Raw genomic sequence first — 13520 nt, 5'->3', positions numbered from 1 at the left:
CCAGGGCGTAACTTATGGCGGTCTCTCCGAAGTAAAATATTTAAGACTCCGTCCAGTTAGTAATAACTGTAAAGTTTAGCGTGGGGGTTAAAACCTCTGCTTCCTGACTTGGCGAGAGGAGGGGGAGAAAGCAGCGCAAGGAAGAAAAGGGCGGGAAAAATATGGTATTAAAGAAAGAAAGAGCGCGTTCAGGGGTAGAGAAATGGCAAAGCGAGAAGCCAATGAAAGACACCCGAGCTGCAGCCCATACCACAACCGTCCACTTGCGCAGGCGCCCGCCAAAGGATCTCGCGGGAAAGAATAGCTGCCAGTCCCAGCGCTGCGCCCAGGTTGGGGGGCGGGGCGGTGGAGGCGGGAGTGAAGTCTCGCGAGAAGAGGCGGTTGCCGTAGCGGAGCCCTTTGGCTGTGTGTGACCGAGGAGCCGCCGCTGGAGCCGCGGAGGGTTTGTCGTGCCCGTTAGTGCCCCTGTGGAGACTCACGCAGCAGTCATGTCCCGCTACCTGCGTCCCCCCAACACGTCTCTGTTCGTAAGGAACGTGGCCGATGACACCAGGTATGTAGAGGGAAGGCATTAGGGTCTACACAGGGAGGCCGCAGGCGCTCGCAGACGACCCTTGAAGCGGCGGCGTGCGGGCACTGAGGAGGGAAGGGGCGAAGATGGCGGGTCCCGCGCCGGCTTTGGGGCCTGAACAAGGCCGCACCGCCGGCTCAACCGCCGCGTGCGAGCGAGGGCGGCGCCCCTGGCCCTCCCGGGCCGCCGCGGACTGCGCGGGCCGCGTGGCGGGGTTTTTGTCCCCCTCCCCCTCCGCAGCTCCTTTCTCCTGGCTTCCCCTCCGGGCGTCCACCCCCCGCTTCGGCAAACCTCCGCTCCCCCATTGATACGAAGTTCGCATTCGTTGGGGCGCACGCCCCCTCGGCCCAGGGATGATTTTTTTTTTTTAATTAAAGAAATTTTTCAACGAAATAACGGGATCGGGGGAGGGGAGTGTGGCGAAGCATTTGCTACCTTTTTGTTGTGATGGGGGTGTTACGTTTCTAGTTTTTTTAATGGAGGAGTTTGGAGGAAGGGAATACTGAGATTTGGAACATCAAATATTTTCAGTTAAGCGGCGTTAACTAGTTCTTCCATTTCCCGGAAATACTGGCCACCCTTTGAGAAGGGGAGTTGAAGAAGCCTCTGCCTCGAGGACGTTGATTACTAAATTGGATTAATCCAGAACCTGCCTTTGTTCTCCCAGTTCCCTTAATGGCTTGGAGTTGCTGCCAGAATTTTTTGAAAGAGATCTTACCACCATATGAGATTTTATATTTCACAAATCACCCTACTCCCCAATCAAATGTTTCTGATAGCCTGGTGTAATCTACGTTTTTCTGTCCTGATTTGAAGTAGCGAAGTAAGCAGGGGTGATTATTCTAGCGTCTAGAAAATTTTTGCCTTTATGTCATCTGATATTTTTAAGTAGTTACATGTATTTGTGGCATTACATACCAAGTGTTTAACCTGTCGTAAAATTTGGGAGTAAAAATAAGTGCTTAGAATTTTTTCAGAATTCTGAAGTTGACCTGAAACTGTAAAAGAAGAGCTATCAGTCCATACGTACAACCTAATGCTAATAATACACCTTTTGTGGAAAAAAACGAAGGTTGGAGATAACAAAAGTAGTGATCAACTACCCTTAAATGTTACAAACTCAATTTTTATCTTTCAGAATTTTGGGTCTTAGCCTTCCTTTATCAGAAAAGTACATTTATCTTTTCGTGTGTGTTCATAAAATTGGCTCTTAATATTCAGATTTAGAAAGCTTGTCAGTTTTGGGTAACCCTGGGATTCAGCGCCGTCCCTTTCGTTAACTAATACAAAAAGATACCTGTTTTCTTACAAAGAAACTCTTTTTAAGGGAGTGGAAGTAAAAACTTGAGGTCTTCTTATGATGTTTTAGGTCTGAAGATTTACGTCGTGAATTTGGTCGTTATGGTCCTATAGTTGATGTGTATGTTCCACTTGATTTCTACACTCGCCGGCCAAGAGGATTTGCTTATGTTCAATATCCTTTCTTCAGATGGCTGATTAGTGAGGGGTGTTGAAGTGTGAAATTCAAGTTTATGTAAGAGGTAACATCTAAAAAGTAGTTTATTTTTGTCCTATAATAAATGTATGTTTTCAAATTTTTGAAAATTAATTCTCACACATTGCTCTAGTTCTTAAAGTTAATCCAAAAATAGTAAGATATAAATTCCCGTTTATGCTGCTGAAACTCAAGTCAATGATTATAATATGTGATTTAAATTTGAATACACTCTGGTTTCTACCACCTTCAATGTTAATCAGATTAAAAGTTAATATGTTCTTGTGCTTAGCAATTAAAGTTTGGTGTTCTTGTTTGTTAATTGAATCACATGATCAAAACAAATTGTATAACGATGAGGTAAACTCTTCAATATTGTCCCCTAATTTGCTGTCCTCTGTTGTTACCTCAGAGAATGTAAAGCTGTACAGTTATGGCGACCCCAGAAAGAAAGCATGAAAGAACCTTTAGAGTAGAGTTCAACACTTAAGGCAAGTAGACAAGCCAAAGACCTCTTAAGGATCAGGCTTGAAGAGAAGGGAGAGTTTGGGAAAAGAAAAAATAAAGAAAAGCTGGAAGAAGGACAAGCCTAATGGGAGACAAAGCCTCGCTTTATCTACAAAAGGGGGAAAAGGTTGTTTTTCAAAGTTAAAGATAAAGCCATCTGTCATATTTGGCCAAGCATCTCATGACAAGTCCTTCTGACAAGCACTTAAAGAGTTAAAGGTCAAGATGAAGTTGAATGATGGCCAAGATTAAAGGAGTCATACCTGATGTATCCTACAGAATAACTATTTTCCTTTTTTTTTTTTTTAATGTTTTGTAAGCAGTTAATTCTCAAAATTCTGGTTTGGTCTAGTGACAAAACCTATAACTTGATTTATGTGGGCCTTTGATGTTGTGATTGTGGTCTTGAATAAATGTACTTTCTTAGCTTCTCAAGTTAAAGCATACTAGGATGTAATGTTGTTAAGCTTAAATTCAGCATATTTCTGTTTTGGACCAGGTGGTCAGGTGCCATAGGGTAGAGTAGCATGAGGTTCTGTGGTCAAGCTGACTTCACAGAGCTATGCCTAAAGGGGAGACATGCATGCACTGGGGACTACTTAAAAACAGCTCTGGTTGTCTTGTAGGGTCAGATCTGCTAGAACAATTACCGGTCGATAAATAGGTTTTAAAGTGGCTCCTGCAGGGCACACGCATACTCCTAACTTCTGGAACTTAGGTCTGTGAAGCCTGCTGGCCCTGCGCTGTTTTAGTACATATGATCAGTTGGCCATGAATGGATTGGAGAAGGCCTTATCCCTAGTATGGGTACCTGCTGGAAATCATTCCCTGGCCCAGAGTTTCAGGTGACATCACTTCCTTAACTGAGATCATCTCCACGTGACAACAAAAGTTTGGGCTGTGGACTTCAGGCTAGAGAAGTTTCTTTAAGTTCAGTGTGTCTCTTGAAATTAGTGGAGTCCTAGTGAGGCTTAAAGGCTGAAAGCTGCTTACTCCCACAGGGCCAGTGATCGAGGACAGTTGTGGGAATTCCTTGCAAAGCTGTGCTACAAGGGGGATAAGAGCTGCATCTTGCTTGGGCTTTGTTTTGTTTTTGTTTTGAGTGACGATGCATTCTTGCTTACAGTGTTGACCCGGTTTGACCTGTGGACTAGCATCAGCAGTAGTATGGCTCAAGAATATGCAATACTTGAGCCAGAAAAGTTGTCATCTAAAGGAAAATTATGTATTTTTTATACAAATAAAGTATTTCTAGTCTTAAAATAGTTCTTTTAAAAAAGACAGTGAGTTCAAGTTTCTTTATATGTGGCATCAGAGTGATATTTGGCTGCCCCTGCTGTGGCCATTTGCCTTCTTTAACAGGTAGAGAAGAACCTTGCAATTGTCCAACCCAGGTTTTTGAGGGTAGCCAGAAAGGGTGATTTACTCCCCTTAGTTCTTAACCTCTTGGTGTTAATCCTTTAAAAGGTTATTAACATTCTGTCTCTTGAAGTAACAAATAAATTAATGCATCCGTTAAGTGTACTTCTTTAATTACTTTAGAGCCCAACTGCATTAACCTTGAGGGCTGATTTGTTAGGGTATTAAACCTCCCAGTCAGTTTTTGTCTTTCAATATTGAAAGGCCTATGATTTAGGACTTGGGAAAGCCTCTCTGTGCATTAACCTATACATAATATTCTCAGGAAAAGAGAGCTGTGGTCCTTAATTTCTTTCAGAACAAAAAATAGGAAATCTAGTGAAGTAAAAACCTTTTGGTCTGGAGTAAAAGAATGTTAGTATCAGTCTTAAAGGGTAGGGGGAGTATGTCACTTCGGGGGGGGGGGTAAGATTGATTATTTATTCATAGAGCAAGGGGAAAGAGGAGAGAAACATTGAGGTGAGAGAGAACATCAACTGGTTGCCTCTCGTATGCACCCCTACCAAACCCGCAACCCCAGGCATGTGCTCTGACAGAATCAAACTGGTGGCCTTTCGCTTTGCAGAATGACCAAACAGCTCAACCCCACCAGTCAGGGATAGGGGTGGTTTTTAATCACCCCTACCCTTTAAGATACCTTTGAAATTCGAGAAAAAGAAAAATTTGCAAGTTCAAATAGTGACAGTCGGCGCCTAATCCTAACCTAGCTCCCTTTCCAAAGCTTTTATATCAAGCACTGCTCTAAGTATGTGCTTGGCTTCCATGAGGATGGTGATTTTAGAAAAGGAGCTAAATTTGGATAGACGTAAAGCCAAGAGTTCACATGGTATTGTTGCAGACATGAGTGAAAAGAACGAGGCAAACTAGACTCGGAGGTCAGACGAGGGACTAAGAATACCTACTATATGCTCATAGATATTGTCTTGAAATTCTCTGGTTAAGGGCAGTCCCACATTCACTTCTTTGCTGAGTACTGTGTTAGGTATCATTGTTGTTAGGGCTTTCCAATTCAGGAATTTTTAGAAATGGTCTGTTACTTGAGAGCATGCTCTTATAGTCTGTGCATGACTGTAATGTACTTTTTGGTACAATCATGTCCTGAGGATTGCTGGATTCTGGCTTGATATTCCACAAGTGGCTTAGTTACTGGTCTTCCTGTGCAGTATAAGGAAGACAACTACATTAAATAATAGTGTTAGATATGTCTGGGAAAAAATAGCAAAATTTGAAGTTAATGCTTTCATCTCTTGTATATTCTGCTTGCTCACACAAGAACTATTGGCATTTTCTTTTTCTTTATTTGAAATAAAAATAAGCAGTTTTGGTTTTAAGAAATTTTTGTTTTAACATACAACTTAGAACTGACCCTTGTTTTTCTTTTTGTCTTGTTTTGTAGAGTTAATTAAAACTCAGGAAAAAAATTTTTTCATAGGATTACTTGGTAGTTCAGCTATAACATCTTACTTCAGTAACAACTTTACAGTATGTATTCACGTGTTTTTTTAAATGTATGTCTTGGGAATTCAAAAGTGTGAAGTGTTTATAGCTGAATCCGCCAGTTAGTAAGTGGGGTCTGGTGGATTTTGCTAGAATAATATCAAGAGGTTAATATTACTGTGACTTGTTTAAGATGTACCAATTGAACTTTCATTCATTATCAAAGTTTACAAAACTTCCCAAGCCCCTTAACATTTAGCACATTTGAAGATGTTCGTGACGCTGAAGATGCTTTACATAATTTGGACAGAAAATGGATTTGTGGTCGCCAAATTGAAATACAGTTTGCACAGGGGGATCGGAAGAGTAAGTACCTTTGTGCCTAATGTGTGTAATACATCATTGGAAAAGATAAAGTATCTTGAATGCTTTGTTTCATCATATTTTTAGATGTATTACAAAATTTGGGGCTAGACATAAGGTAGTATGAGAGTAGAGTGTCTAAAATATCTTTGGACTCTTACATGCATTGATGCTATTAGCTGTGGCTTGTTTAATATACTGGGGAGGAATTGAAAGGGATAAAATTTTAGGTTTCTTGGGCCATTTTTCTTCCTCAAGGTATAATTGGGTAATTGTGTGGGTGCATGGCTATGAATTGGACTGGGAAAGGCTGACTATATAGATTAAACCTAGACTAGATATTATATTAGTGTGTAGCCATATACTAGATTTTAACTGTGTTAATGAGGCAGGAGTACAGGCTTTGAAGTCAAATAGACCTAGGTTTGAATTTGGTTGAACCATTATGTTATCTTAGACAAGATACTACTAAAAGATAGTGATTAAAGTAGCTGCTATGGAGAGGAGGAGCACTTTGGTGGACATACAGTATTGGTAGTCTCTAGGTCTTCGGTTGGTTGATGGATTCCTGGGTATTTTCCGTGTTATTTATATATACATACACACATAAAGTACCTGCTTCTTAGAATTGAACGAGATAACATAAGAATTAAGAATTGTCCAAGAGTATGGATGTGTCTAAGGCATTCAGTAAGTGTTAGTTAGCTGTGTTAGGTTTTCCTTTGTTGTAATCTCTCAAAATTATATGACTATATCTTACTGTATTTTGACACACGTTCATAGGTCACCAGTAAATATTTTGTCGTGGTTAATTATGTTCTTAGTGAATGGAAATCACAGTGGGACAACTCTAAAATAGCATCTAGTTCAAAAGTCATTTATATTTTAATTTGAAATTTTAAAAAATATATTAATGATATATTTTCCTAATGTCAAAGCCATAGCATATTTTTGGGCAGCAAGCCAGATGGTGAGAGGTCTTTGGGGGAGGGTAATTGGGGAGAAATTTGAGGGCATCAGTTTTAACATAAAACAGTCTTCTGATTTTTTAAAACAAACATAATAGTTTTCAAGATTAGTATTCACAGTTAACTGTGACACAGATGGGGATATAAGAAAGGTAAAGGGGACACAAGAATTTTTCCTATAATTTGACGGCTTACAATACTACATTATTGATGTGTGTGAATATTTCTGTTCTATGTATTTCATAGCTCCAAATCAGATGAAAGCCAAGGAAGGAAGGAATGTGTACAGTTCTTCACGCTATGATGATTATGACAGATACAGACGTTCTAGAAGCCGAAGTTATGAAAGAAGGAGATCAAGAAGTCGGTCCTTTGATTACAACTATAGAAGATCTTATAGTCCTAGAAAGTAAGTGTGATACAGTACAGTGATCTGTCAAGAAAGCTTTGTGTGTGTTAGCTTTTTTTTTTTTACCTTTTTTGTATACGTCTAGTTATTTACATTGTATGCTTCATTGAGACTAAAAACATTTTAGTGTTTATTTTTAAAGTTTTATGGTTCACTTTTTAAATTAGAAACTTTAAAAGACTGTAAATAGACTTTTGTCATTGTTTGCTTTTTCTGGTGTACTTTTTAGCAGTAGACCGACTGGAAGACCACGGCGTAGCAGAAGCCATTCCGACAATGATAGGTAAATAACTTTGCTTTGAAAAAGACTTAATGTATTTTTCAATTTCAGAGTGAACTTTTGCTCTAAAAATAATAAATTTGATTAATATAGAATCTAATTTTTACTCTAATTGTATCTCTCCTCTGTTTTGAAAGATTCAAACACCGAAATCGATCTTTTTCAAGATCTAAATCCAATTCAAGATCACGGTCCAAGTCCCAGCCCAAGAAAGAAATGAAGGCTAAATCACGTTCTAGGTCTGCATCTCACACCAAAACTAGAGGCACCTCTAAAACAGATTCCAAAACACATTATAAGTCTGGCTCAAGATATGAAAAGGAATCAAGGAAAAAAGAACCACCTAGATCCAAATCTCAGTCAAGATCACAGTCTAGGTCTAGGTCAAAATCTAGATCGAGGTCTTGGACTAGTCCCAAGTCCAGTGGCCACTGATAGTATAAACCATGATATTTTTAGGCATGTATCATTCATTTACTCATAGTTTGGTTTACTTAAATTATCAGGAGTACAATGTTGCAATGATGCTTACAAAACTCTTGTCAGTTTTCCCTGTACCAGGCAATGGTTATAATTAAAATGATATGCTGTTGAGAAGCCACTCTTAAGAGTCCAGTTTGTTTAATGTTATGGGCAGCTACCAATTTGTGGTGTCTCTGTATATTTTTGTAAAGACTCATTTTTTATGCTTGAAGTATTGGTGAAAAGATGTTGGTTGACCATAATTTGCAACATTGTCTTATTAAAAATAAACTTTCATATCCATATTTGATAGGCCTGTTAACCTAGAAATGTAGCTTGCTAATAAGATAGAATGATACAAAAGTGAAGTTGTAGCCACAGTACACTTGAGTGATCAGATACATTTAGGTTCAGGGTGGACCTTTTGTCAAGATGTCTAGGCCCGTGATAATAGTTAATTTATGACACAGTGTGGAATAGTTCTTTTGTTAACCCCACTGTCATAGGGAATGATGCCAACTGGATTAAGTAGCATTTCCAGGGAGATTTGAGTTTTTGACTGAAACATGGAGCCTTCACTGCTTTTTTTTTTTTTTTCTGGTTTCTATGATGATTTGGAACGTACATCAGAAAAACTCACCTTAAAATTTGAGCAGGTCATTGATGACAAAAGTAATTTTGAGGTGAAAAGGATGCTCTTACGTAGTTACTCTAAAATTCTAGGAACATTATTAACCATAATAGCTTAGTTTTCTTGGCTGCTGTTAAAAGCAAGTAAATTGTTTCAGAGTAAGTTTAAGTGTGTACATAGTGTAAAAGAACTGAATTTTGGTACTTAAGCACTCGGTGTGTGTGCAATTGTATCAAAATTGCCTACCTCTTCATGGAGGCGGCTTGTTCTTCACACCTCAGTTTATTGAATGTGAGGCAAGTTGAGAAACAACACTCCCATTCTAGGTGATTCTGTGGTGCCATGAAGTTTAAAATAATTTCAGTAAAAGAACTGACTTTTAAGTACAAGCCACATCTTTGAGTTTTTGATTATCAATGTGTAGTACCTGACTAAAACAGAAAATAATTCCCTTAACCAAATACAAGTTCTAGCATTTCTCTGAGAGGTCATTTTGGGGTCAATAAAAGTTACTTGATGTGTCCAGTCTCATTTCAGAATAAAAGCTAGCATCTTTAAAATTTTTGGGTTGCTTGCTTGCCAGGTTATCAGTAAGAAATACTATGGAAAATGACTCCTTTTACAGGAGTCCTTTTTTCCCCTCCAGTTTTGGTTTAAGTAATCTAGGCCTTGCCTGTAAAGAACAAAAGATGGTTTCTAAAGACTGTTCGTGGAATGTGTTTAAAGGATTGATTCTAGAACCTTTGTATATTTGATAGTATTTCTAACTTTCATTTCTTTACTGTTTTGCAGTTAATGTTCATGTTCTGCTATGCAATCATTTATATGCACGTTTCTTTTAATTTTTTTAGATTTTCCTGGATGTATAGTTTAAACAACAAAAAGTCTATTTAAAACTGTAGCAGTAGTTTGCAGTTCTAGCAAAGAGGAAAGTTGTGGGGTTAAACTTTGTATTTTCTTTCTTATAGAAGCTTCTAAAAAGGTATTTTTATATGTTCTTTTTAACTAATATTGTGTACAACCTTTAAAACATCAATGTTTGGATCAAAATAAGACCCAGCTTATTTTCTGCTTGCTGTAAATTAAGCAAACGTGCTATAATAAAAACAAAATGAAGGAAATAATGATTAACTGGAATTATTATAGTTTTTAATGAGATTCTAAAGTAAGAGACAAACCTTTGTAGATTTAGGAATAGTTTTAATTGGTGTTGCACTAGGCACAACTAACTCTTTCTTTGGAAGTGAGAGCTTGCCAGTAAGGTACATCTTTTACATGGTACTTGAAAATTTCCTTGTGTGATATGAAAGCCCCTTGGGTTAAATTACTTAGAGGTTATTGGTAATGTTAAGGTATGTATTAAAATGAAATTTGGGCCAGCTAATTATATTTATATTTTCATTATTGGATAGGCCAGTAATTCTGTTCCCCATCCTAAACAAAACATGTTAGGTTTATGTTTATGGCATGGTTTAAATGCTTTTGCATTGAATGTGCTGAGCAGTTAATAAGTGATAACCATTTTGGGGAGTTGGTTTAAGTATTTTGTGGTTTGAATTCTAGCTATACAATGACAACAATTACAGCTGATAGTAATATGAGTATTTAGGATGTGCCAGACACCATTCTAAAGGCTTTATGTGTTAAAGGCTCCATTTATTCTTCAAAACCTTATGAGAAAGATACTTTTATTTCCCCCATATCACAGATAAGGAAATTGAGTGACAAAGAAAAGGCTCTAAAATGCAGGTCTAGGATTTGAGCCCAGGCCTGATCCTTAGTACTAAGTTTTTCTCATGGACTATAATTTGCGTGAAGCAGATTGGGGAGATTGTTCTCAGTCTCTCTAAAATTAAATGCCGCCTTTTTCTTTTCTTTTCTTTTTTTTAAGCTTGTGTCACTTTAACACTTGACTATGTTATTTCTGAAGTGACATACCTAACAGCTTCAAAAGGACTGTTCTACATTTGGTCCTGTGATAGCTAGGGTCCTGCTGATACCAGTGAGGATCCTTACACAGTGCTTTAATTTGGGGTTACATTCTTAAGTTCCACAATTATTGAGAACCTACTGTGTGTCTGGCACTGTGCTCAGTATATTAGAGAACATCAACTCTCAAGTGAGGGCTGACACTTCACCTCTCGTGTTACAATTTTTTTAATCAAGTAAGCAAGAAGAAAAATGGCAGATAATGCTTCAGTGAGAAAGGAAAGGTGCTGCGTAGAGTATGAGCTGTTAAGTTACAACCCAGGGAATAGACCTGGAAAGTATTATGCTATTCTCTTGAAAATTTGGCCCAGTAAGCTGCTACATCCAGTTCAACTAACAAAATCCTGTATACCACAGAGAAGAATAAAGAAAACCAAACTGACAAACATCCTTCTTTTATTTAAGACCAAACTGCAGCTGGAATACCCAGTACAGTTCTGCTTACTACACTTCAAGAAAGATCTGAGAAAGCGGAAAAAGAACCAAAGAAGGGCAGTTCAAGCGACCAAAGGGTGGGTGGAAGGTGCTGCAGTATGAATACTGTGTGAATATTTTGACTCTGGTCTGAAAAGATAAAAGAATGTTATTGAAACTACATGGAATAATTGAAGTCCCTTCAAGTATGAAAGTAAGCATTTTAGGACAAATAAAAGGAAATTCAGCTTTGTACTTGTGGAAACTAATCCCTAAATTTGAATAGGTTTATATTGATTCATGGATAACAGGTCCATAATAAATTACTGGAAACTAGGATGTCTGAATATCAAGGAAGACAGCCATAGTCTCTTTAACAGTGCCTCTTTGGTCTGTCTCAAACTGAATTGGGTGAGAAAAGGTATGGTCCAGTATAAACTTTTTCTTGGTTATCTCTGAAAGTCCGTTACATTTTTGCTACTGGCAAATCTTGCCTTTGTTTATTCCAGTGCCACTGTTTTCTGCTTAATGGTTTGCTTTGTTGGTATCTGAGTTTATTTACCTGTATGCCATGTGCGGTTTACAGTTTCCTTCCACACTCATTCCCAGGCAAATTCCAATTATGATACCTGACATCCAGCTAAGAGGTTCCATCTCTTCTTACCTCTTTCCTAGTCAGTATATTCAGCAAACATTTACTGAGCCCTTACTGTGAGCAAAAATTGTACTGGGTAATTGGGGGGAAATAGATTAAAAATTCACTTACTCAATAAATGTCTACTGAGCACAATCTAGTGAATAACATTACAGTATTGCCTCATTGTTTTGTTTGAGGTGTATTGTTTGTGGCAATATTTTACACCATTCATATCCAATGTAATTATAAAACCCAATATACTATCAAAGATAAGTAATTTTTGTGGTTACCTGCCATTTAAAAGTATCTGGTATTTATTTCTGTTTGCATCCCATTAATACAAATAATGAAAAAATGATGTTTAATCTGTAATAAACTGATTTATTGTGCAGTGACTGTAATATACTAGAATTATATTGTTAACTCTGCTTCCTCAAACACATTAGGAGAAAAAACCCCTGCAAGTATTTCATTTTGCATTAGATATGAAGAACACTGGGTGCTATAATTAGATTATTTTGAGGCAGACAGAGAGCTGTTATCCCAACTGATTTAGTATGTTCTGTAATTGAGAAAATGTTCACCAAGTTATACTTTTTAGTGATTGACATGTACATTTTATAGGGGACATGTTCTGTGTATAGTGAATAAATAACTTTTATAGTATCTCAAAATGTTTTGGATTCCTTAGTTCCTTATTAGGATATGAAGCTTATTTGCCTATATATATTGATTCCATCACTTATATTTTTGTCTTATTTCTGCCACATATTTAAAATTCATTTATTCACCTAAGAATATGGAAGTGTTTAAACTTTTAATTTGTAAAGACTTTGAAAATACAGAATACACATGAGGGAGGTATAAAATAGAGGTTACCTTTACCCTTGTTTTACTAATTTCAAACTTGGAAGATTATACAGGAAACAAGTGGCAGATAATAGAGTCCCATGATTTTTCATTTGGTTCATCTTTGTCACTGTTTTGCACTATTTTTTAGTTAACTGGGGATTTTTTTTCTAACAATAAAATTAATATAATGGAGTCTGGAGTTCACTTAGAAGGAAGATGTAATAGGTTTATAAGGAGGCTTAATTACAAAAAGTATTTTGTAACTTTTCTGGATGCAAAGAGATTAAATGTAAGCCGAGATCTCACAATTGTAACTCAACACTTTCAGGCTGGTCCTCCAAATTTCAGTATTGTATTACACTTTGGTCATATTCCCATTTACGAAATTCTGAGATACTTTGAAATGGGAAAGCTGTGACCTGAGACAGTGGATTGGTAGCTGAGGAATAATCTAATGGCATGCTACCAAGAGGTCTGTCAAAGTCTTTAGGAGTCCCAGGAGTAAACTGTTATTGATGGTAAATGAAGTACAGTATATAAAAGCAACCTATTTGTCTTCAACTATTGACATCTACAAGACAGCCAGTTGCTTAAGATTCTTTACCTTGGGTTTTTTATTCTCTGCTCCCTCCAATATTGTTAATGTTTAGTGTGTTACGTTTTTGTATTCCTAACAGTTGTTTGAGCCTTATATTAAAGATGGGATTTTTTTGTTTGGAATAAAAGCAAGGCATGTAAATTCATTTCATTGATAATTGACAGAGTAGTTTGTTACGTAAAAGGCCTTTGTGTCTAGTTTTTTTGTAGATCACATCTCTGAATGCTGGAGAGCAAAATAAAAATAAGCTCTAGGAGCCAAAAATCTTGGGCTTTTTTAAGGTTTAGCTCTGCCTTACAGACTTGTGACTGGGTAGGTAGATTTTCATTTGTTAAGGTTAAAAAACACTGTCCCTCTTGTTTTATAAATTGCCTATGAGAAAGCAATTAAATACTAGAAAACCTATTGAAAACCCTTCAGTTTCTTTCCATTTTGTACTTGTTTTTGTGAAGATGAGAACTTAAATAAGTAATGGACTCAGATGCCAT

General features: G+C 37.4%; 1 protein-coding gene across 6 annotated transcripts; it reads left to right on the top strand.

The window, feature by feature from the left end:
* The first annotated feature begins 364 nt into the window (after positions 1 to 364).
* SRSF10 (serine and arginine rich splicing factor 10) lies at positions 365 to 13177 on the top strand. 6 transcript variants are annotated; one of them, XM_045858701.1, is made up of 7 exons: positions 366 to 553; positions 1941 to 2045; positions 5692 to 5795; positions 7007 to 7169; positions 7399 to 7452; positions 7587 to 7688; positions 10937 to 13177. In XM_045858701.1, the coding sequence occupies exons 1-7, from the start codon at positions 489 to 491 to the stop codon at positions 10995 to 10997; spliced, it is 654 nt and encodes a 217-aa protein (XP_045714657.1). In that variant the 5' UTR covers positions 366 to 488; the 3' UTR covers positions 10998 to 13177. The 6 variants fall into 6 exon arrangements, with proteins under 6 accessions (XP_045714653.1, XP_045714652.1, XP_045714657.1 ...); XM_045858697.1 differs by lacking the exon at positions 10937 to 13177 and having other exon boundaries at positions 365 to 553; positions 7402 to 7452; positions 7587 to 10913; XM_045858696.1 differs by lacking the exon at positions 10937 to 13177 and having other exon boundaries at positions 365 to 553; positions 7587 to 10913.
* The last annotated feature ends 343 nt before the right edge of the window (positions 13178 to 13520 follow it).

Source organism: Phyllostomus hastatus, unplaced genomic scaffold (assembly GCF_019186645.2).
Source record: "Phyllostomus hastatus isolate PE091 unplaced genomic scaffold, TTU_PhHast_1.1 phas_scaffold_182, whole genome shotgun sequence".
Taxonomy (NCBI): domain Eukaryota; kingdom Metazoa; phylum Chordata; class Mammalia; order Chiroptera; family Phyllostomidae; genus Phyllostomus; species Phyllostomus hastatus.
This window is presented reverse-complemented; position numbering and strand designations above follow the sequence as displayed.

Coding starts and splice junctions, on each gene's coding strand:
- SRSF10 (XM_045858696.1), top strand. CDS start 489: ATGTCCCGCTACCTGCGTCCCCCCAACACGTCTCTGTTCGTAAGGAAC. Junction 2,046..5,691: donor AGAGGATTTGCTTATGTTCA/ATATCCTTTCTT, acceptor AACATTTAGCAC/ATTTGAAGATGTTCGTGACG. Junction 7,170..7,398: donor AGATCTTATAGTCCTAGAAA/GTAAGTGTGATA, acceptor TGTACTTTTTAG/CAGTAGACCGACTGGAAGAC.